The sequence below is a fragment of the Festucalex cinctus genome, chromosome 14 (assembly GCF_051991245.1).
Source record: "Festucalex cinctus isolate MCC-2025b chromosome 14, RoL_Fcin_1.0, whole genome shotgun sequence".
In the NCBI taxonomy this organism is placed as follows: domain Eukaryota; kingdom Metazoa; phylum Chordata; class Actinopteri; order Syngnathiformes; family Syngnathidae; genus Festucalex; species Festucalex cinctus.
The window spans coordinates 9,333,983-9,356,904 of record NC_135424.1 but is presented as its reverse complement, the minus strand read 5'-3'; the positions used below and the strand labels follow the sequence as shown (position 1 = coordinate 9,356,904).

The 22,922-nt window shown below is 41.5% G+C and overlaps 2 protein-coding genes across 2 annotated transcripts in view; one reads left to right on the top strand and one right to left on the bottom strand.

Annotated features, from left to right (window-relative positions):
- The window catches only part of sar1ab (secretion associated, Ras related GTPase 1Ab), a 109,352-nt gene that overhangs the window by 46,837 nt on the left and 39,593 nt on the right, over window positions 1-22,922 (top strand). The gene's annotated exons all lie outside the window — the stretch shown is intronic.
- On the bottom strand, window positions 193-22,468 carry hectd2 (HECT domain containing 2). The gene is made up of 22 exons (XM_077494581.1): window positions 22,036-22,468; window positions 19,472-19,595; window positions 17,836-17,974; window positions 17,647-17,749; window positions 17,484-17,573; window positions 17,347-17,411; window positions 16,674-16,719; window positions 16,390-16,499; window positions 16,176-16,324; window positions 15,304-15,427; window positions 14,238-14,334; window positions 13,989-14,096; window positions 13,226-13,358; window positions 12,964-13,055; window positions 10,947-11,011; window positions 10,734-10,827; window positions 9,666-9,740; window positions 5,852-5,939; window positions 4,765-4,871; window positions 3,759-3,874; window positions 2,683-2,826; window positions 193-2,053 (listed from the first exon to the last, which is right to left on the bottom strand). Exons 1-22 carry the CDS (start codon window positions 22,099-22,101, stop codon window positions 1,933-1,935), a joined length of 2,256 nt encoding a protein of 751 aa, XP_077350707.1. The 5' UTR covers window positions 22,102-22,468; the 3' UTR covers window positions 193-1,932.

The window sequence follows — 22,922 nt, the reverse complement described above, 5'->3', positions numbered from 1 at the left end:
TACATACATATATAGTTGCATAGTTGTCCTTGCGTACATACTCACATTCTTGCGTTTGTCGCGTCAAGTTTCCCCAACACAAGCTTGTCCTCGGTTGTGCTTTGAGCTTGTTGACTAGCACGCGCGCTCCATGATCATTATTATTCATATTCACGTTTCATTCTGTATACGAGCCAAAAACGAAGACGAAAGGAAGCTTAAACCAAAACTTTTAATGTCAAACTTTCACATCAAGGACGACGCAACACAGTAAGTAAACGCGCGCTCGTCTCAATGCGACGACCCAACAACAACAACAACAACAAACAAATTCCAGTCACAAGCTTATCATCTGTGGCTGCTTTCTGGTCAGCGGTCACAAGTCGTCATCTCCTAGTCACTTTCTCGTCTTCGGGTTCTCCTCATCCACTTGGAGTCGTCAACTTCCTGTCTTCTGTTTCTAGTCTTCATGTTCTGCTCGTCAGCAACTTTGAATCATCTGGTGGCCAATTGTCGAGTCCAACAATCTTGTCACCGCGTTCGAATCATCAGTTTCGAGTCACAAGGTGCTAGTTGTCAACTTTTGAGTCGTCAAGTTGTAATTTTTGTAGTTTGAAGTTGTTATCATGTTGTGCTTGCCAGTTTATCATCATCAGGTGTCAGGTCATTGTCACTTTCGAGTTATCAACTTGTCAACGACTGGAGTGAAAGAGACAAAGAAAGCTTTTGAAAGAGAGCAACTTGTCGCTAGGGGAACGCTGGAGGTTCCGAGGGTTTTTTTTGTGACCCATACCACCTTGGCTCACGGCCACTAGTGCCGCTTTGGGAACTAGCGCACGTTACCATGGAAAAAAGGCCAACAGGTCAGCACAGGCGCCGCCACAGTTTGAGGGGCAACTTTGCCCATTCCTGACCAATTTCTGCTGCTCACTCACACTTCCTGCTCTGTCTCCTGCTAAGCTAAACGCTAACGCTAACACACGTCAGTGTTCAATCAAAAGGATTCCGATGCTGCAGTGTTTGCTAAGCTAATGCTAATGCACGTCAGTGTTCAAGCAAAAGGATTCCGATGCTGCAGTGGTTGCTAAGCTAATGCTAATGCACGTCAGTGTTCAAGCAAAAGGATTCTGATGCTGCAGTGTTTGTTAAGCTAATGCTAACACACATCAGCGTTCAATCAAAAGTATTCAGATGCTGCAGTGTTTGCTAAGCTAACACATCAGCGTTCAATCAAAAGTATTCAGATGCTGCAGTGTTTGCTAAGCTAACACATCAGTGTTCAATCAAAAGGATTCCGATGCTGCAGTGTTTGCTAAGCTAATGCTAATACACGTCAGTGTCAAATCAAAAGGATTCCGATGCTGCAGTGTTTGTTAATACAACACGAGTCGTCAGATTGGCATCATCAGGTTGTCATCAACAACTTCAAGTCCTCAGCTTCGAGTTTGCTAGGCGTTGTCGTCTACTCGTTTTGTCATCAAGTCATCCATTTGTAGCGGTCAGCTTGCAGTTTTCACGTTCTTGTGGTCCGGATCTACTTCCTGCTCTGCTGCTGTCTGCTAAGCTAATGCTCAGGCTAGCACGCGTCAGTGTTGCAGCTGTCAATCAAACAGTTGCCAATCAATATGCTTCTGCTGCTGCAGCGTCTAAACACGCCACAATGTCAAATATGAGGAAAAACAAAACCAAACTGTGACTTGGATACATTTCGTACAATAGCCGCTAACTTCCTTAGCACGAAGCCTAGCTCAATTTACATCTTCGTACTCGACGTCTCCTCTTGAGGAAGACGGCGGTACTGCGAAAGGCTAGCGGCGCTAACTTGTTTAAGGTGCAGAAGTAGGATCTCGTTAAATAAAATAAAAAAAACACAACTTCAAATTGTTCCCTTTAAATAAAAGTGGCACAACAAAGAGCGCGAAGAGGCACTAACGTGGCTAGCGATGGCAAGCGTCACTCGAGGCCGAAGCCCTCCGCGTTGGAGATGGCGATGGTCAGCTTGTGTTTGAGCTCCTTCCTGCTGCGATACGGCGGCAAGCAGATCTGATTGAAACACGTGTGTGACACGGGAAGCCTGAGGACACACAAACATCAACACGCTTACAAACAGGTAGTCAATATTTTTTTAACAAGTGAAAAAACAAAAAAAGACAAATTCTAAAATGTCTTTAATCCTCTTGTTTATGCTTAATACATTTAAAAGAACATAAATCAGGCTGTTTCTACTAAGTACTGTCTCAAATGTTCTCCAATTTGGATACTGTAAATGTGATACATACAATGTGTACATACGATGGTATGGCGAAAAACGTTTCTTGAGAGGAGCAATATGGCGGCCTCGCCACCTCAAAATTCTTGGGCTATCGGCTATCCACTCATAGATGTAGATCAGTGCTTTGTGCGGACGTTTGTCACTCACCGCTGTCTTCCTGTCTCTTCCCTGGCGAGAAACATTTCTTGGGAGGAGCAATATGGCGGCCTTGCGACCTCAAAAGTCTTGCCCTATCCACTATCCAGTCATATAGATACAGATCAGTGCTTCATGTAGTCGTGGGATTAGTAGCAATTGTCTTCCTTTGTGTGATCCTGACTGCATTATACTACAATTTTTGTGTTGATCTGGTCACGCTTCGTCACAGCTAAGCATCATGGCCGCCGCCGGGTAGCGAGCAAGCGAGCGAGCGATTGAGCGACCGGTCGTACCAGTCGGTGGGTGCGTCGATCTTGGAGATTTTGAAGTTGAGGTCGGCCATTCCTCCCACGGGGACGCGGTCGCTTCCCGTTGCAAAGTGAAGAAGCTTCTTCTGGAGATCCACGGGGAAGGACAGCACCACCTCCCAGAAACTCCTGCACGCACACACACACACACACACACACGCACGCTCAGACATTGCTTGACCACTTTTGAATACCCAATCACCTTTGGGACGTGCGCACCACAAGTCGGCCATGACATCCTCAATAATAAGAAAGTTGCGTCAAGCACATGCCGTAGCTTGTTTTCACTTTTAAGACTACTCAAGTGTTTGTTGATGAATTTGGTTGTTACCATGTTAGCATTCTCTTGTTGTGACATGAAAATGCTGACTCGACAGACGAAAAAAAATGTCACCATTGTTTACTTGATGTTTGACTGGACGAATTAGCAAGCTAGCTTAATTAGCAACCTAGCTTGCTTTATGTGTCGCAACATTTGCCGCAAGGGTTGTTAGTAACAATTCTCTTGTTCTAAAAATGTCACCATTGTTTGTACTTGATGTTAGCCTGGATGAATTGTCAAGCTAGCTTAATTAGCAAGCTAACTTGCTTTGTTTATGTGCCGCAACATTTGCCGCAAGGGTTGTAACAATTCCCTTGTTCTGACATGAAAACAAACATCAAAACTGCTGACTTGATGGAAAAACAACATAATGACAATAATAATAATAATAATAATAATAACAATAATGTAAATGAGGAATAGCAAGCTAGCTTGCTGTGTTTATGTGCTGCAACCTTTGCTACAAGGGTTGTTGGTAACGATTCTCTTGTTCTGACATGAACGCAGACGCCACAGACTTGACAGAAAAACAACATAATAACAATAATAATAATAGCAATAATAATAATAATAATAATAATGTACATGGAGGAAGTGCAAGCCAGCTTGATTTTTTAAACTTTGTCAGCATGTGATGTTTATTTGCGTTATTGTTTCTCGATGCGCTAAGCGTGTGTTGCACGTCAACACGTGTCAAGACACTCGTGTCGCATGCAAAGAGCTTTCGGCGTCAAGTCACCTGATGGTGGCGTCGGTCTTGCTGTATCCTTCGTAGTGGGCGGCTTTCTGCAGGGCACTCATGTCCAGCTGAGGATTGCCGCACACCAACATCTCCACTTCCTCCGGACGCAGCAGCTGCCGCCACGACAGACGGGAAAAGCGTCACAATCGTGTTGATGAGGTCGTTATTTTCGCCGTTTGAGGGGAAAGCTTTCTTTGTTTGTGGATACGTGTGACATCATCATATCAACGATTACATATAGTGATGTCAAAGTGAAAGCTTTGACTCTGCTTTTAACTCTGCAGTTAATTACAGTTAAAAAATAAAAAAAATAAAAACTCGAGTTAAAGTCACTTTGACAGCACTAATTGGAGATGAAAAGTCATCAAGTAGCAGCTGTGGACATCAAATGAAACAAGTTGCGGGATGAGTGTGAAAAGAGGAAGTTGGCATGTCCCAACTTCCTGTTGAAGAAGAGTTGCGAGCAAACATCAAAACATACTCAGGTGGTGAAGTTTGGATTGACGGCTGTCACACAGGTGATACACAGCACTATGACCTTTGACTTCCTCTTGTGAAAGCTGGTGACTTAGTCGAGCTTCAAAGGCGGCGAATCAAAACGCCGGAGTGAGTCCACCTATCAGGTTTCCCCATTGCCGTGTTGCCGCACAGGAAGTGACGCAAGAGCGACCGGGAGGTCACGCGTGTCATGTGATGTCATCTTTTGAGACGAGCATGACTGGAATGTACCTGCAACATACGTGTTCAACTTGTGCGTGTGTGTGAGACCTGTGTAACATGATGCCACTTGTACATTGTGGGTGTAATGTGCACAACACGCGTGTAACATGCAACAGACATTATGTCAGGTAACAATGTCATGTTTAAAATCTAACGAGGTTGTATCGTGTGTAACGTGTGACTCAAATGTGCAATAAATGTGACATTACATGTGTGTAAGAATGTGTAATGCATGTGTGTAAAATGTGACGCATGTGTGTAAGAGGCCTGTGCGCCGACTGACCATGAGGGCGTCGGAGGCGCAGACGCTGTGGAAGCCGCGATAGAAGGCGGCAAACTGCTTGGAGATGGATTTGTTCAGCAGGAAGTCCACGTACAGCTGCACGTACTCTGACAAGGCAACAACAACAACAACAACACATTAAGCTCATCCCAAAACACGACAACAAACAACATGGAACATGTCAAATGCGTGTGGCGTCAAACACAACCGACAAACACAATGACAAAGATATCAAATTGTGGGAAAATGCATATATATATATATATATATATATATATATATATATATATATATATAGAATATAAATGAATATACATAATATAAGATAAATAAATTCATAAATATGAATACAAATACATATAAAATAAAATGTAAATATCAAAATTTTAAAAATAAATATATAAAAATAAAACAATCCCGATAAAACAGTGTAAACAATAAAAAACACGCGGTGAAACAAAACGTGAAACGAAACGCACGGTTCAAAGTTAAACGTCAAGCAAAGTCGGCAGGAAATACGAGGTCAAAAACTGCATCCACGCCAGTCGGAAGAGGAACGCGTTAATCTATTTGCAGTGTGAGCGTCAAAGGTGGAAAGGCCAATCCAGAAATTCCTGCTTGGCTGCACTGAGCAAAAAAGTAGAGCGAGAATAAAAACACTTTCACTGAGCAGACAAAACAGACACAGAAGTAGGACACGTACACGCATGAAATCAATGGTCCAAATGTATGCACAACTCCATCTTCAACATACGTTGCAATATTCAACGTGCTTGCGACAATATGTAAATGCTTGCAACATTTACAATTCTATTCTTTAGCTTTCCTTTTTATGAACTCAAGAGTCACGCAAAGTGGAATTCCGCTCCGCAATTCCTCACAAGCATCACGCAGGTCTCGTCTCACAGGATGAAAATCTCAAAAAGTATTTTGGGCAAAACAATCATGACTACTTCTCAATTCAGTGGGCCTGCTTAAACATGAATTGTCTGGTGTCAACGTTCATTGGACTTTCTGCCATCTAGTGGAAACTGATGGAATTGTTCAACCGCTCATTCGACGTCAAAAGCAAGTAAATAATAAATACCCTTCCGGTTGTGTTTAGTGACAGGAATCTTGTCTCCTCCCAGCTTCAGGTTGTACGATTTGACCACGCCCATTTCCTCCTGCAACACCTGCAACACACCAGGCTCACCTGTTAGCATGTTTGCTAGCATACCGCATCGCCTGTTTGCTAACTTTTTTGTTAACGTAAATACTGTAGCATATTCTTTAGGTAGTTCATGAACTTGTTTGTTAGCATGTTCATTAGCTTGTTTGTTAGCCATGTTTATTATTTATGAGTAGCCTATTTGCATATTAATTTCCAAATCGATTCATTAGTCAGCTAGCATCTTCATTAGCTTGCTGGCTATAACCTTTGTTAGCATGGCAGACTTGTGTTGACACATTTGTAATCAGTGTGATAAACAATAAGATATATTTCACACAATATAGATTAAAATGCTCACCTGTTAGCATGTTTGCTAGCATACCACATCACATTTGCTAACCTTTTTATTAACCTATTATTAGCACATTCTTTCAGTATTTCATTAGCTTGTTTGTTAGCATGTTTATTAGGATGTTCACTAGCTTGTTTGTTGACCATGTTTATTATTTATCAGTAGTCTATGTATTTGCATATTCATTTCTAAGTTCATTCATTAGCCAGCCAGCATCTTCATTACCTTGCTGGCGAACCTTTTATGTTAGCATGGCAGATTTGTGTTGAGACATTTGTAATCATTGCGATAAGCAATAAGATAACTTTCATTCAATATTGATTAGAAGGCTAACCCGTAAACACGCCTGTTAGCATGTTAGTTAGCATGGCTTATTTCTTATAACCATGTTCAGACATCAGTAGTCATATTGATAATGATTATTCATACCACAGTAAACATTTGACTTCTAACTACTAGCATATTTGTTAGCATCTATTCTTTACTAGTTGTTTTATCGTGTTTACTAGTAAGTTAATAGCATGTTTGTTCATTTATTTTGAGAATGGCTGACTTTAACAATCAAGTGTTGAGACATTAGATGCCATTGTGGTAATTAATAATTGCTAATATACGAATAACTACCATGACACTGATGAGGACAAGCAGGACTCAAAATGGCTGACTGGTGGATAAAAGTACGGCGTCATATAAATTTTAGATTTGATTCAGTTTTGTCATTGCACACGTCAGGATTTAAACATAATCCAGATTACGTCCAACCACAAGTGCAAAAGCAATCAATAAATAGCAAACATGCAGCGTGCAGGAGAATAATTCAATACTTGAGTGTCCATTTCTTCAGGTATGTCAAAGACACGCTAGCAACGTGCTACGATTGCGTTCATCAGTAACACGATAGCGATACAGTCTGATAAGCAATGCATACGGTGAGTTACAGCTTTGCACTTTGCAGCTAACAGTGCAAAGTTCAGACACAGAAAGCCCGGGGAGAAAAAAAAAAAGAAAAGAAAAAAAAAAGACTGATTACATAGAATGTGCAGTACACAACACTCGCGCAACACACGATCACACACACAATGCACGCGGGAAAACAACCACAAAAGATACGAGTGACCCACTTAAGAGTTTTCCAGATACGAAGCACCATTGGCTCGATTTTTCCGCTTTGACTTGACAGCACAAACTCGAGATACGAGCGTCGGATGGCGGCTGGCGACTGAACTGGCTTGACAGCAAAATAAACTTTGGCAGCCACTCCAAATTGTTGACGTCAAAACAGACGACGACAATGACATCGCCTGCCTCTCCGCTTAGCACAAAGTCTCTTAGCTTTGTGCAACGGTGTACCACTAATTTATATACAGCGTTCCCTCATTTTCCTCTGGGGTTAGGTTCCAAAAAAAATAAAAAATAAAAAATAAGACGCCATAAATGAAATCCGTTTTACATTTATTATAAATGTTTTAAGGCTCTAAAACCCCTCACCACACAGTTAATACGTTTCCTTTTTGTCATATTTATTTCTCGTTTAAACATTCTCATTGTTCAAACCTGTGTTATAGTGAGGGAACACTGTATATGACTGGATAGCTGGCAGGCCAAGACTTCTGAGGTGGCGAGGCCGCCATATTGCTCCTGCCAAGAAACCTTTCTTGCCATATGATCTGGTACATTTACAGTATCGATATTTGAACATTTGAGACAGTACTCAGTGGAAACAGCATGATTTTTCATGTTTTAAATTTGTTAAACAAAAGGACTTCAGACATTTTACAACTTAAATACATGTATAAATTATATGCTTTATTCAGTACAGGAGGAAACTTGTATATTTTTTTAAATTAAAGAATTATAATTAAATCACCAAAAGATGCCTCTGCCAAATCTAACATTGGGGTCTAAGGAGTCTTCAAAGCAGCACATACCATCCAATTGTTTTGTTTTTTTCACTGCACATTCCACCCCGACCCCCCAACCCGCCTTATACTAACTCCCAACAAGTCTCCTTTGTATGTATAACGTATAGTTTATACGGAAGTCTGCTGCGAGTGGGAGGAGCAAGATGGCCACCCTGCAACTTCAGTGGCTTGCACTGGCGTGTATGGGCTAATCGTCTATCCAGTCATATATTCAGGTCAGTGGGATGGAGGGTGGGTGGGGCATGTGCACCCTCCACCCACATGTCGCCAATGGTCATCCTGCTGTCAAGCAACATCTTATCCGCATATTACGACAAGGTGGTCACTGCTCGACAAACATGAAAATTATGTCTGCAGCGCAGACACATAAAAAAAATAAACACATTAAAAAAAATAATTTCCAATTGTAAAGGTTGCTTTAAGAGCTTTAAAAGCAGCAAGTCCGATCAGGTTGGTGAATTCAAGTGAGGCCTGACTGGAAGCGGCCTGTTAACGACTTCCTGCTTGCCGCTAGCTACATTCCATGCACACACCCACACGCAATCGGGCACGTGCGCGCACGCACGCACGCACCCTGCCCTCAGGCAGCTTTGACATGTCTGCCTCCACTTTGGTGCGACTTACTTTTAGAAGTCAGCTGCTGCTTTCACTTGAAGCTGAATGTGAACGTGTGCCGTTCGCTCATAATTCACCGCTGACGTTCCACGTGTTGCGTGTACATTTCACGCGCGCGTTTGCACTCAACGACGCGGGGAAGCGAACGACGCATTCACCGTGATGCTTTTTTTAGGCTCCTCTTCTGGAAATGGGCCGATGAATGTGTTCTTTTGACATTCACAAGTTGTGTTGTTTGACTTTACACTTGCAACAAGTCATTGAATCATCAAAAAGTAATCACTTAAAAAAAATCAAACAAAACTACTTTGAACAATTAAAACAACTTGTAATTTCAGCCTGTCTATTGTAAATATTCTCCGATTTCTGCAGTGGTCCATGAAATCAGACTGATTCGCTTTTACGTTGAAAAACAATCGTCAACATTTTTGCTGACGTCCTGACGGATGTTTCAATTCTATTTAATTTATGTTTGTGCATTTTCAGCACTGTCAATTTGCAATGACGTCCTCTTATAGAATGAAGTGATGTAAATAAAAATAATCAACTCAATTTATTGTTATTATTATTATTACCCTGCGACCCTTGTGAGGAATAAGCGGTCAAGAAAATTGATGGATGGATGGATATTATTATTACTATTATTATTATATTATTATTATTTTTATGTTTTTATTAATTTAACCAGATTAAGTATTAAGTGCAGCCCTGACGGTATTTTATATGTCAAGATTTGAGTTTCTTGAAGCTAAAGTAAGCTAACGTGCACAACTTTGATGTGTGTCAACTTTGAAGTGAAATGAGTGAAAGACTTTTTTTGTTTTGCATGTGAAGACTTTGGCACATATTTGCTGACAACCTGGAAAGTGATGCACAAGTCTTCCTCCACGTTCCCTTCAAAATTCAGCAGCTCCTGCAACCCGTGAGCCAGCTCCTGTCCAAACACACACACACACACACACATACAAACATGTTGTGACATTGATTTATTTGGGACCCTTTTGAGTCAAGGTAACAAGCTGCTCTTGTTGCAACCCTCTTCCACAACTCCTGGCGCACTTTTAGCACACAAACCTCTTTTGTCTGTGTGTACGTGCATGTTTCTGTGACCTTTAGTAACGCTTGCATTTTTGTTCTTTGCCTCTTGCTAACTTTAACAGAAACACACACGCGCGGATAAAAATCAGTGCGCAGTTCAACTTGACACAAAAGAGTCCGTGTGTCAAGTGAACCGTTTGACTTTGTCTCCCTCTGGAGGCAGCAGCGAGAATTGCAGAAGAACTGGGCGTGTCCTCTAGGGTGACGTTGCACCAGCAGCCTCACTTTTGACCACTAGAGTGTAAAGTTTCATCATGTACCGATCAAAAGGGAAATATGGTGGGAAAACTGCTCATTTATGGTTTTCCATTTGGCAAATGGACTTTTTCCAGAATGTCTGTTATGCCCAACCCAGACCAAGGTTATTTTAGTGAATTGAAACTAATGAAAAAACTACAACTAAAATTCAAAAACATTTCGTGAACAAAATAAAATAAAAACGAAAATGCTTCTTAAAACCAAAACCTAACTAAAACTACATTTTTTATGATTACAAAACGAATTAAAATTAACTATAATTATTGCAAAAATGTACTTCATTTTAGTCTTTGGTAATTAATTTAATGAATGAGCTTTTGTGGAACCCATTCGGATCGTTTCACAAATGTTATTCAATCTTTTAACATCAAATAAATTCATTCTTCTTATGAAATGTTATGTCATGAAAATAAATAATCAATAAAATGGTCAAATTCTCACACTACACGTAAGATATTGCAAAAATGCACCATGCCAGAATTTTCATTTGATTCGGCTTCCCCGACGGCAAATCTCTGACAAGGCAACACGTTTTGTTCATTAAACTTGACCTTTGACCTCCCGCACGTACCGGCATGATCTGCTGCAGGTCGTCCAAGGTGGCCGTCGCCATGCCGACCGGGGCATTGGGGTCACATGGTACAATGGGCGGAGTCAGCAGCTTCCTGTGATGAGAGACCCACAGCGGACGTCAGCACCAAACGCAACTTCACATTTATGACAAAGTCATTTGACCTTTGACCTTTGTCGCTTTTAGTCAAGTGACACGCACACACGCACTGACCTGTAGCAGTAGAGTGGGAAGTGGATGTCCAGAGCGATGCTGTTGTAAACTGCCAAGCCCATCAGCTGAGCACATGTTAAGGACAACGCACACACATGCATGCACACACACTGGACTGCCCGATCACGGTCATCATCATCATCATCATCATCATATTCATGTTCATCCATGGCACATTGGAAATTTTCAACCGTTAGTTCTCACATACAAAGAGACCCCAACCCGCCCCTCCCATGTGCCCTATTTACGCATCACCATGGTGACGCCACCGTCGCCACGGTGACCAGACGGCACTGACCGACATCAATGAGCTCTTAGCTCAAGAGGAACACGTACACATTTCCCACAATGCCTTCATTCCTTCCACTGGCCTGACACGCACACGCACGCACGCATTGGGAAAGCTGGCAAGGAGAAGGCAGCTATTAAGTTATGTAACCTTTGACAGCTACCAGATGGTGAACACTAATGGTAGGAACCTCACGAAAAAGATGATCTCACAATATGACAATACCGCAATGATTAATATATTGGCCAGGTAATAAAATCTACGATAAAACTACTCAAGACAAATGTTTTTTTTTTTCCAATGAGAAAATCCTTTCTTTTTGTACCATCACTGAAACACAATATTCAATATTCAAACTGGTGTCTTCTTCACACTGAGTACTTTAGTGTATTTTTTTTTTTTAAACAAAAACAAATGTCTTCGAAAAAGACCACTTTCTGTCAAAAAATTTGTGTCTTTCGTAAACACTTGTCATGCAGCATGTCACATAGTCAATTGTTTCATTTTATAACTGGTGACACCATTTTATTGGTGTAACATTGCAAGAGTAAATAAATAAACTTACTTAAATAGTAAATCAATATTAATATTCTTCAGGAATTGTGTGCTTCAAAAAGTCGAACCAAAAAATAAGTTTTAAAATGTTAAAATCGAAGACAATACATATTTTTCCATAGAATCGTATGCAAAACGGAGTCAGTTGCTGGACAGATAAATGTCTTCCACAAGTCAAAGTAAGCTGATGAGTCTTCTTCAACTGAAAACTTGTGTCCATTTCCCCACCACACTTATGAGGTGCTCCCCCTAGTGGCCGGCCAAGTAATTGCTCAATAAGTCATGAACAAATATCGCGATATTTACACAGGCGTATCAATCTATCTCCATATCGATATATCGTCACACTCCTAGTGAACACTACGCATACACACACAAATATATATATACAGCGAGGTAGGGGTGGGCGATATGACGATATTAGATCGTTAAGGACTTTAATGTGTTGACGATCGTATGAAGCTGAAAGATCGTCAAGATCGTCTGTAGGGCACATTCTATACAGTTTAACTTTATGCAGGCTCAAGCTTGGTTTATGCTTGACGCATCCGTGAAGTCTTCCCATAGTGCGGAGTTGGTTTGACTTTTCCCCAGAGAACAGGCGCAGACAGAAGTAAATTGTAAAGTTTGTGGAGACTCCTTTCGGATGTCAGATGGCAACACAACGAACCTGTTTAATCTCATGCGGAGACAGCATCTGAAACTGTACGCCGACAGCCAAACCAAAAGGAGAACAGCCGCTAGCAGCTCCAAGCTAACACAATCCACGGTAATGCAGTCATTTATCAAGGGCACTCCATATGAAAAAACAAGCAAGCGGTGGAAAGAAGTAACTGAGGCTGTTCATTACCATTTATGTTTACATTCATTGCACTATTTCAATTAAAACCTGTTCAGAAAGCTTAGTTGGCATAAGATGTCTGTTTTTTTTTTCTTTTAGGGTTTTATCTATATTTTAAATATGTTTTAAATTTTACAAAAATGTTCAGAAATGTGAAGATTAGTCTAAAAATATATGTAAAAAAAAAGGTTGTGATAAAATCGAGGTCGTGACTTTATTTTTAAAGAATCGTGATATGACATTTTTACCATATCGCCCACCCCTACAGTGAGGTGAGGAAGGCGATGCTGCACACGAAGAAGGAGTAAATGAAACTTGTATGTGAAGGATACGGTTCCGATGAGTTGAAACTCGGAATAGTTGTTGTCACACTTCCAGCTGCTGAACCAGTGACAGCGAGACTCCTTTATGTATGTGAACATACCTGATACACACACACACAAACAACATGACCACAAAACAAAAAAAGAGGAAACCAAAAAAAAAAAATAAGAAGAAAGACAGAATGGATACAAAAAAAAAAAAAAAAAGACAAAAAGAAATGGAAAAAGCTGAAAATCAAGATGAGGCCAAGCCATCCGGCGTCCGGCTCACCGTAGTCATCGTGGAAGATGCGTCGGACGAGCAGCAGGAACCACTCCTTGGTCAGGCCGCCCATGTCCAGGCCCGCCTCGCCCACAAAGGTCACGCGCAGTTTCTTCTTCAGGTCGCCGCGCTTCCTGCTCAACTGAAACGACGCACGCACGAAATCATTTCAAAAGGGAACACAAAACTCAACTGCACTTTCGCAGTTTCTTTGACATGCGCATTCAGAAGCCCTGAGACAAATTCCACAAACAAAACAAAAGAAATCAAAAGTCTGACCACCCACCAGCATCAAAGTTATTTTGGTGAAAACACTCAAACTAAAATTCAAAAAATAATTTCGTTAACTAAATAAAATAAAAAGGAAAATGCCATTTACAGTGGATACTTGACTCACTGAATAATTTTCAGCAGTAAAACGTTAATATTTTGTCTATAATTAATGTGGTAACTTAATTATTTTTCATGCACAACTAATACCTTTCGAAAGTAATTTTAAAAAAAAAGTTTTTTAAATATTGCACACAACTAATACATATTTAAAAAAAAAACAAGAAAAAAACAAACTAATACTGTAACTAAAACTAAGCATTTATTAAATAATTAAAACTAATAAAAACTAACAGAACCACCCTGAAAACTAATTTAAACTAACTTAAATTAAAAAACAAACACTCAAAACTAAATAAAAACAAAATGAAAAATTCCAAAACTATAATAACCCTGATGAGTAGTCACGTCAAAAGAAAAAAAAAAAAAAAGGCGCGCTCACCTCTTCCAGCGAGTCGGCGAGGAGTTGCGCCCGTCGCACTTTGATGTTGAGGAAGAGGAGGTTCATGTCCACGCGCTGCCGTCGAGACACTTTGCTCACCAGGCTTTGCTGTCGCACACGCAACAAAAGCTCTTGACAAAACGGTCCGTGACGAGACCAGGAAGAGGAGAGATGAGGACGAGGAAGAGGATGAGGACGGCGAGAGTGAGGAGGATGAGGAAGATGAAGAAGAAGAGGTGGAGCGCTCACCCTGGCCTGGCTGATCATCTGCTGCTCCGAGTCCTTCTGGATGATGGCCTTCTTGACGGCGCTGGACAGGATGAAGGGAAACTGGCAGAAGGAGAACCTGAAGGGGGAAAAAAAAAAAAAAAAAAGTCACATGAGCGAGGCGAGCGTGCGTGCGCATCAACGCCGATGTCTCCAGGACGCTTTTCAAGACGTGGAATTCAGACTTGTGATGACCAGCAGGTCCCTGCAGATGGCAGCACTTTTGCATGATCTTCAAGCAAGACGGCTTCCTGTTCAATGCATAGCCGATAGCCCATACGCGCCGTGCAAGCCGTTGAAATCACAGGGCGGACATCTTGTTACTCCCACCTCGCCAGCAGACTACCGTATAAACTATGGTGGGGGATTTGTGCTACAGGTGGGCAGATTGATCCAAATGTCGATACCAGGTCAGTATCGATATTGGTACTAAAATATCAATCTAGTAGTTTAGCTTCAGTTTCGCTCTTTTATGCACTGCTGCGGTTTGGTCTAACGGATATTGAGCACGTCACAGTAGTGTGTTTGAATAATGTGCCACCATGTGACTTAGTATCTCAACTTTGTAGTAGATCGCATCAACACTTGTATTGTATTGTACTTGATTATTTTTTTTTTGGTATGTTTTATATTAATTTGTTGTTGCATGATAATCTTTAACATCTTCATTTAGGTTGAAAAAGAAGTGTTGAAGGCAGCATTTTTAGTACATTTTCGTATTTGTAGTTTCTGAACAGTATATCATCTTTTGTTGAATTACAGTGAGAATTCTTTAATTAAAAAAAAATTACAAGTATTTCAGGCAAGTTGTAAAATGTCTGAAGTCCTCTTGTTTATGTTTAACAAATTTAAAACAGCATAAATCATGCTGTCTCTACTAAGTACTGTCTCAAATATTCTCCAATTTGGATCCTGTAAATGTATAGGATGGTATGGCAAGAAAGAAACGTTTCTTGGGAGGAGCAATATGGCGGCCTCGCGACTTCAAAAGTCTTGGCCTGTCGGCTATCCAGTCATATATACAGATGAGTGGAGCCAATGGACTGACCTGCTGGAGTTTCCATAGTTCTGCCACGTCCGGTACTCGTCCATGAAGTCGATGTGCTCCAGCGTGATGTTGTAGAAGTCGGTGAAGTGCATGATGGGAGGAGATGACACGCTGTTGGCCGCATCTGAACACCACAAGGGAACAGTCAAAACAATTTGTCTCCTTCAGTTCCCGCACCCAGCCTATTCAGCAATTAGCAAAATACGACAACTGATTGTTTCAAGTCCTTGTTTAACTTGAAACAATCCCCATCGTCCCAATTCTTATTCATGCATTCGTTAAAATCCTCTCAATTTCAGCCTGTCAACAGACATTCTCAGATTTCTGCTGTCTGCCATGAAAGCAGGCTGATTAGCTTTGCCTTGAAAACAAACTGTTAAAAGTAAGATTTTTTTTCTGACAATGAATCATATATTTTTTTCCCAATTTCCATTGCTTTAGGCACACCAGAACAATATATCCATCCATCAATTTTCTTGACCACTTATTCCTCACAATGGTCGCGGGGGGTGCTGGAGCCTATCCAGTTCAGGGTGTACCCCATCTACTGCCCGAAGCCAGCTGAGATAGGCTCCAGCACCCCTGTGACCCTTGTGAGGAATAAGCGGTCAAGTAAATGGATGGGTGGATTTGCTCTCATTCAGGACTGCAAAAAATTCATATTGCCTGTCAAGAGGCTGAAATTTAGACAATTTGAACTTTCACAAGTTATTTAAACAATATTTTATTTCAACAAGTCATTTAAACAATTTGATGAGATGGAAAAAAAGTGAATGGACTCATTTGAATTGATCACATTTAGGCCAAAAACCGCAAAGCCCACAGCTCTTGCTAACATCCACGCTAACGCTAATGCTAACTCTCGGACTCACTGAAGAGGGCGAGCACTTTCGTGGCCGACGGGATCCACCAGGAGCACTTGGAGGCAGGAGGAAGCTCGTCGGGCTCGGCGGGGAAAAGACGGGTGGAGATGAAGTGCAGGAGGCGCTCCACCAGCTGCCGGAACCGGCGGCCGGACAACCTGACACGCATGCGACATTATTTGTTGTCTTCATCATCATCATAATGATGGTGATTAGCTCTCACTTCTTCAGCCAGTGCACCAGGAAGTGATGATCGGCCTCGGACAGGGCGGCCATTTGCCTCAACAGGTGAGCGTAGATGACGTACGTGCTGGTGCTGGAATACTGAGGGTTCTGCAAACACGCACGCACGCACTTGTAAATCAAGTCCAACGACAACACCGGCAAAAGTCACATCCAAGATGGCGGATGACGCGCCCCGCCACTCAACCAAACCTGCCGACAGTCACGCTGAAGTAGTCCGGATTGTCCAACAAAATGAGCATCGTGATGACATCATCAGCTCACCTGAACCAGGATGAAGTAAGCGCGCAGGTCATCTTTAGTCCGAGGCCTGAACACAAAAACATGTTAAAATGCGGAATAGGGCCAGTGAAGAGAGAATTGTTTTTTTTTTTTCTGGCAGGATTCTCACTTTATTCTCAGAATTCTGGCTTTCACGCTTGGAATTCCCAAATTCCACACTTGGAATTCCCACAAGCCACGCTTGGAATTCCACAATCCACGTTTGCAATCCAAATTCCACACTTGGAATTCCCAAAATCCACGCTTGGAATTCCCAAAATCCACGCTTGTAATTTACGGTTGGAATTCCCAAAATCCACGCTAAGAATTCCCAAACTCTACGCTTGGAATTCCCAATATCTAGGCTAAGAATTCCCAAATTCCACACTTGGAATCAAAATTCCACGCTTGGAATTCCAAATAGTGAGAATTCTGAGATTAAAGTGAGAATTTGCACTTGAAAGTCAGAATTCTGACTTTAAAGTGAAAATTCTGAGAATAAAGTGAGAAACTTTTTTTTCCTCCCTCTTCACTGGCACTAATCCTCTTCTGTATTAAAAAAGAACAATAGAAAGCAAGTTGATAAAGTGTAATGTGCATGCCAGGCCACTAGTTGGTGACATGACAAAATGTTTGTTGAAAATGCACGTGTTGCAGTGTATGGAGGTCCTCGCACCCTTTCCACTCCCTCAGAAGGCTGTTGATGATTCCCTTCAGCACCGACTTCTGGATGTCCTGAGGCTGCACACAAACACGCAGATGTGAGCATGTGACAGGAAGTGGCATGCGTGCGTGCGAGCGTGTGCGACTGACGGTTTGGAGCAGCGAGTCATAGACGGCGTTGACAAACTTGGCGTTGACTCCCGAGTCGTCGATGGTGTCGAAGGAGGCGTTGGCCTCCCGCTGGGAGGGGCGGAGCTTAGGGGTGAGCAAACAGGAAGTGCTTACGGCCATCATGGAGAGGGGCGTGTCTTACCTTGAAGGCGGCGTTGAGCTCAATAAAAGAGTCAAAGGTGGTCAGGTAGAATTCTCGAACCTCACGCCAGTCGCCTGACAGCGCCGCGCGCTCCGCCTCCTCGCTGGTGACAACACGCACACGCATGATATACAGACATGCGCACACGTACACGTGAGGCGCGTCTGCATGTCGGTCGACGGGCCTCACAGGAAGTCTTTGGTAGTCTTGGTGCGCAGCGGGATGACGGGGTCACACGGGAACGGCGCTTTGACCTCCGGGGGCAGAGTGTCGATGGACGATCGCTGTTTCAGGCGGGCCAGGCTGCCGATCGGAGGAAGCTCACACGCTGATGTGTGCCGCACACATTCACACGCACACACATACATACAGTCTAGTTTATAATTAGCCTCTTTGTTTGTGTGTTGCTATGGTAACGCTGCAGTTGTATTGGGGGCGTCTGAGAGGAAAGGACAAACATCATCAAGCACGACTTGAGGACACGCACGCACGTTCTGTGGGCAGGTGCACATGCGATGGAAAACCTCCAAGTACACGCGTCATATCGTCGAGGTCAATTAATATGGAGGACCAAAACTGTCAAAATTAAAAATCAATCAATGAATGCAAGTGAAAACAAAAACATAGAAAAATATAATTTCAAAATTAAACGCAAAAACAAATATAAATGGAAATAAAAACAAAAAATACATACAGTGTTCCCTCTTTTTCCACTGGGGTTTGGTTAAAAAAATACCCGCGATAAATGAAATCCGCGTAGAATATTATATTTTATATTTATTATAAATATTTTAAGGCTCTAAAACCCCTCACCACACAGTTTATACACTTTTCTCTCAGAGGCATTTGGATTTCTCTCATTTAAACATTCTCAATGTTCAGACCTTCATACATTTTATAAAATAGGTACATTACTGTAATAAAAAATTCATTCAGAATTGAACAAAAAAAAAAACAACAGAACCACGAAAAGTGAACCACATTATAGCGAGGGAAGACTGTATTCATAAGTAAATAAATAAATTTAAAAAAAAAGTAAAAAATAAAAACAAAACAAATATAAATATATTGATTGACCTTTAACTATTTATACATTTATTTTTGTATTTATTTTTAGTTTTTGAATCTCATTCTTTTATTTTTTACTTTTATTTATTTATGAAGATATATTTTTTGTTTTTAATTCCATTTGTTTATTTTTTGTATTTAATTGTCAAATTATATTTGTATATCTGTTTTTACTTTGACTTTTTTTCATTTATTTATTTTTTAACTTTGGCAGTTTTGATCCTACATAAATTAACATTTTCAAAAAATAAATAAATAAATAAAAATCACTTCCTGTGTGGTCAATTAAGTGTTTAAAAAATAAAAGGACTTCCAGTGAAGGTTCGTGCGTTGAACAGCATTTGTCCCGTTGTGTTGTCCCCAAGAGGATCTTGAGCTGGTGATGACGTCACCGGACAGCAACAACAGCCGTCGCCATGACAACTGTTTATCAATTAGTCACCTTCACACAGCCCAGCATCGCCCCGTGTCTTGTTTTGTAGATCAAGACACTCGCTCATCTTGAACTCGTCCTTCCTTCCTCGTTTTCCTTCTTTTTCTCCTCATGCAGCCTTGCTTAAATCTTGCAGCATCTGTCGCCGCGGCAACCGTGGTCACGGCGACAGATGATGACGACAATGGTCACTTTGAAGCTTCGGCAGCAGGCAAAACAAAATGGAGGACTCGGAAACACGAGCGCGCACACACACCCCGACACCCTCAACGCGCATTTTGCCTTTTCCCACCTTGGCGAGACTCGAGCGGAAAAGCGACTGACCGTGCTTGAAGCTGAGCGGCGCGGCGGCCATGTTGGCGTCCCTGAGCCGAACCCGTCTGTAGTTGAGTGTGTTGATGAGGCTCCCCAGAGACGGCAGCGGAGGCTTGGACTTGCGGCCCGGGCCCTGCGACAACATCACATCGGCAGCGTCACACATGACATCATCATCGTTTTTGTGGTTACAAGCTGACACTTGATTTTGATGTTTTTTGCCTTTGTGTGCCAAAACCTGAGCTCCCAACGAGCTTCAAGCCTTCTCAGGAGATGTGGGGGGGAATACAATAAATAAATAAATAAATATATATATATATATATATATATAAAATGAAGGTGCTACGATGCCCTGGCATGTGGGCAAGGAAACCCCCAGTTGGCATTTGGTGACCGACTGTGACGCTCAAGTGCAAAATAGTAACACTGGTGAGGAGCATGGCGAAGACGTATGGTAAACTCAAGATGATGAAATTGAGAATTTCTGAATCCAAGTGATTAATTTGAATTGGAGGAAATAGAATTGTAAAAAAAGGAAAAATTCCAAAACTATAATAACCCGGGTGTGTGTGCGCACGCATATACGTGCATGTGCGCCATTTCATGACATTTCCAGACGCAAGCGTGTGTTGACGTGCGTGCGAGACGCACATTCCGCAGCGCTGACACGTGCCATGACATCATCCGGCATGCTCGCTGATGACATCATGCTGATGATGACATCGTCACGCTGACAAAGTTATGCAAGTCGTGTTGGTTATGCAAGCGTCTTTTTTTGTCTTTCCCAAACAAACAACAACGCACAATCGGCCATGTGGCTCACGACAACAACAACAACAAAATGTGTCTGCTGTCATTTCATTAAGTTTCCAACATGTGCTGAAGGAATTTTGGAAATCAAGCAGGCCAGCGTGGTTCATCCATCGCGTCACCCATTCCAAAAAGTGAGCTCGGCTAAATAAGCACCGACCAGACCAGACGCACAAAAAGTTTCACTGCAATGAAAATTCTTCAACGACACAAAACAAAAAACACACCACAACATACCACTGAGGAAGAAATACAAGACAACACAAAAAGATACAAAAGACACACAAAACACATACAAGATGCACAAAAAGGCGTGAAAAGACAAACACAAAATGTTACACAGGGACACAAAATGACACACAAACAGAGAAATAGACAAAAGTACAATTGCACAAAAATTAGGAGCTATCCCTCACTCGTGCTTGCATGTTAGGAGCCAAAATTGGATCTACGAGTTTGGGGATTTAAAAATAAATAAATAAATAAATAAATGAAGCTACTGTGATGCCCTCACGTGTGGGCAAGGAGAGTCATAGTCGCACTTTAACACGTTTAAACCCCCAAAAATGTTCCATGGCAATGTTCACAAGTCAAAACATTTGAAAGGCAACGCTGAAGAATCTTGACAAAAAAAGAAAAGAGGAAGAACATAGGAAAAGCTAAAAAAGAAAGAAAAACAACAAAAATAGAAAAAAGACAAAAAATAGAAACAAGGACAAAAAAACTAAAAATAATTAAAAACTACAAAAAACATCAAAAGGGAGAACACAGGAAAAGACAAAAGAAAAAATACAAAAAAGACAAAAAATAGGAACAAAGACAGAAAACTAAAAAGAATTAAAAACTAAAGAACATAAAAAGGAAAAAAATAAAAAGGAAGCAGATCGAAGAAAAAAGCCAAATTATAATCGTGAATTTGAACAAGGAAAATTTTGCACTCTCGATATGAGGCTTGATGAAAAAACATCGTTGTAGAGTAACCACATCACAAAAAAAAAAAAATCTGCCATTTTGGTCACACTGCCACTAATTGAGCTGTTGCGCTTTCTGGCCACATGGCGGCAGCACAGGACAGACACACACACACGCACACGCACACACACACACACACACACACTGTTCATTGTTATGTCTCCACTTTTCTCAGCTGAGCTCATCACTACGGCACCAATATTTAGTTGCTCTTTACAGACGATGAAGAATACATCTCAAAATGTTTGTTCGTTAGTCAAAGCACAAACAAAGGCCCAACAGACATAAATTCTGCAACATCCTTTAGAAAAGTGGCAAAAAAATACAGGATTGTTTTCCAAAGTAAAATCAAATGTTTGCAACTTTTATTTAAGAACAAAAAAGAACTGCTTTTATGGAGAGCAACAGAAAATGGAGAATATTTCCTGTTAAGAGGCTGAAAGACGATTTGGTCAAATTGAAGTGAAACATAATTGATTACTAGAATAGTTGTGGGTGAATTTGATAATTGATTAGCTGACGATGATTTGTAGTATCTGGAATGCAAAACTTTAAAAATGACAAAAATCAACGAGTTTAGTTGAAGTAGAAGGAGATTGGGAAGGCAGAAATGGCATTTTTTATCAACAAATTGAACATCCTGGTGAGCCCTGATAGCGTCCTTTCCACATTTGTTGGTTTGTTTGTAACATAGGTGTGTGGAAGAAGACTCGGTGTTGGTGTTCGTGGTGACGAGTACGAGCATTTTTGTTTATGTGTGTGTGTGTGTGTGTTTTTTGTGCTTTTCTTACGCTGGCAATCGGTGGCAGCTTGTCGCGCTCCCTGCTCGTCACCCCGATAAAATCGTCCGCATCCATCCTTCGTCTTTGCTCGTCAATTGTCGCTTCGGTCCCGGCCAAAAGTCTTGCCAAGTGTTCCTGAAGTGTCCCAAGTGCTCATTTTATTGCGGTCTTCTCGCAGTCGCCTTCGCAGTCGCGGTCGTCGCCGCCGCGTCGCAGCCGCCACGCACGCGCCCACACGTGCGCGCGCACAGACAGTCCGGGAGCTTCTTCATGTCAACAGAGGGGGGGAAAAAACAAAAACAAAAAACAAAGAAAACGAAAAAGAAAAGAAAACAACAAGGCACGCGAGTGAGTCTTGTTTGGTCTCACGTAATCAGTCAACAAGTCGCCCGTGGCGTGCCACCGCCATGTTGGGGGAAGGGGAGGAGCCTGAATTGGACTTGGGGGAGGAGAACTAAGGAACATTTAAAAGATGAAAATGAATTATTTTCAGCTACTTTACATACTAATTGTAACCGCAATGTTGTTCATGGTCTGGCATCTGCCTGGATTTAAAACCAAATATGGCCAATGAGCATCAAAGTTTGACCACAACATTGTGTTACGACAAATACAAGCAAGAAAAAAAAAAAAGGACTAAAACAAAATACAGCAGTGTATGAAACTCCAACGTATGAATGCATCCGATAGTAAATCATAAATCATTTGTTTCTGTGCAAGAAATAATTCCTTTTCCACAAATGACGTAATATTTATGAAACGCGCTGATGACGTGCAGATTTCAGGCTCTTGTGTTGCCTTGCATCGACACAAGAGGGCGCCGTGTCGCCATTTTAACTCACATCTTCCTTGTATGTGACGTTCGAGCGTTTCATCTCTTGGTTTTCATTCAACAT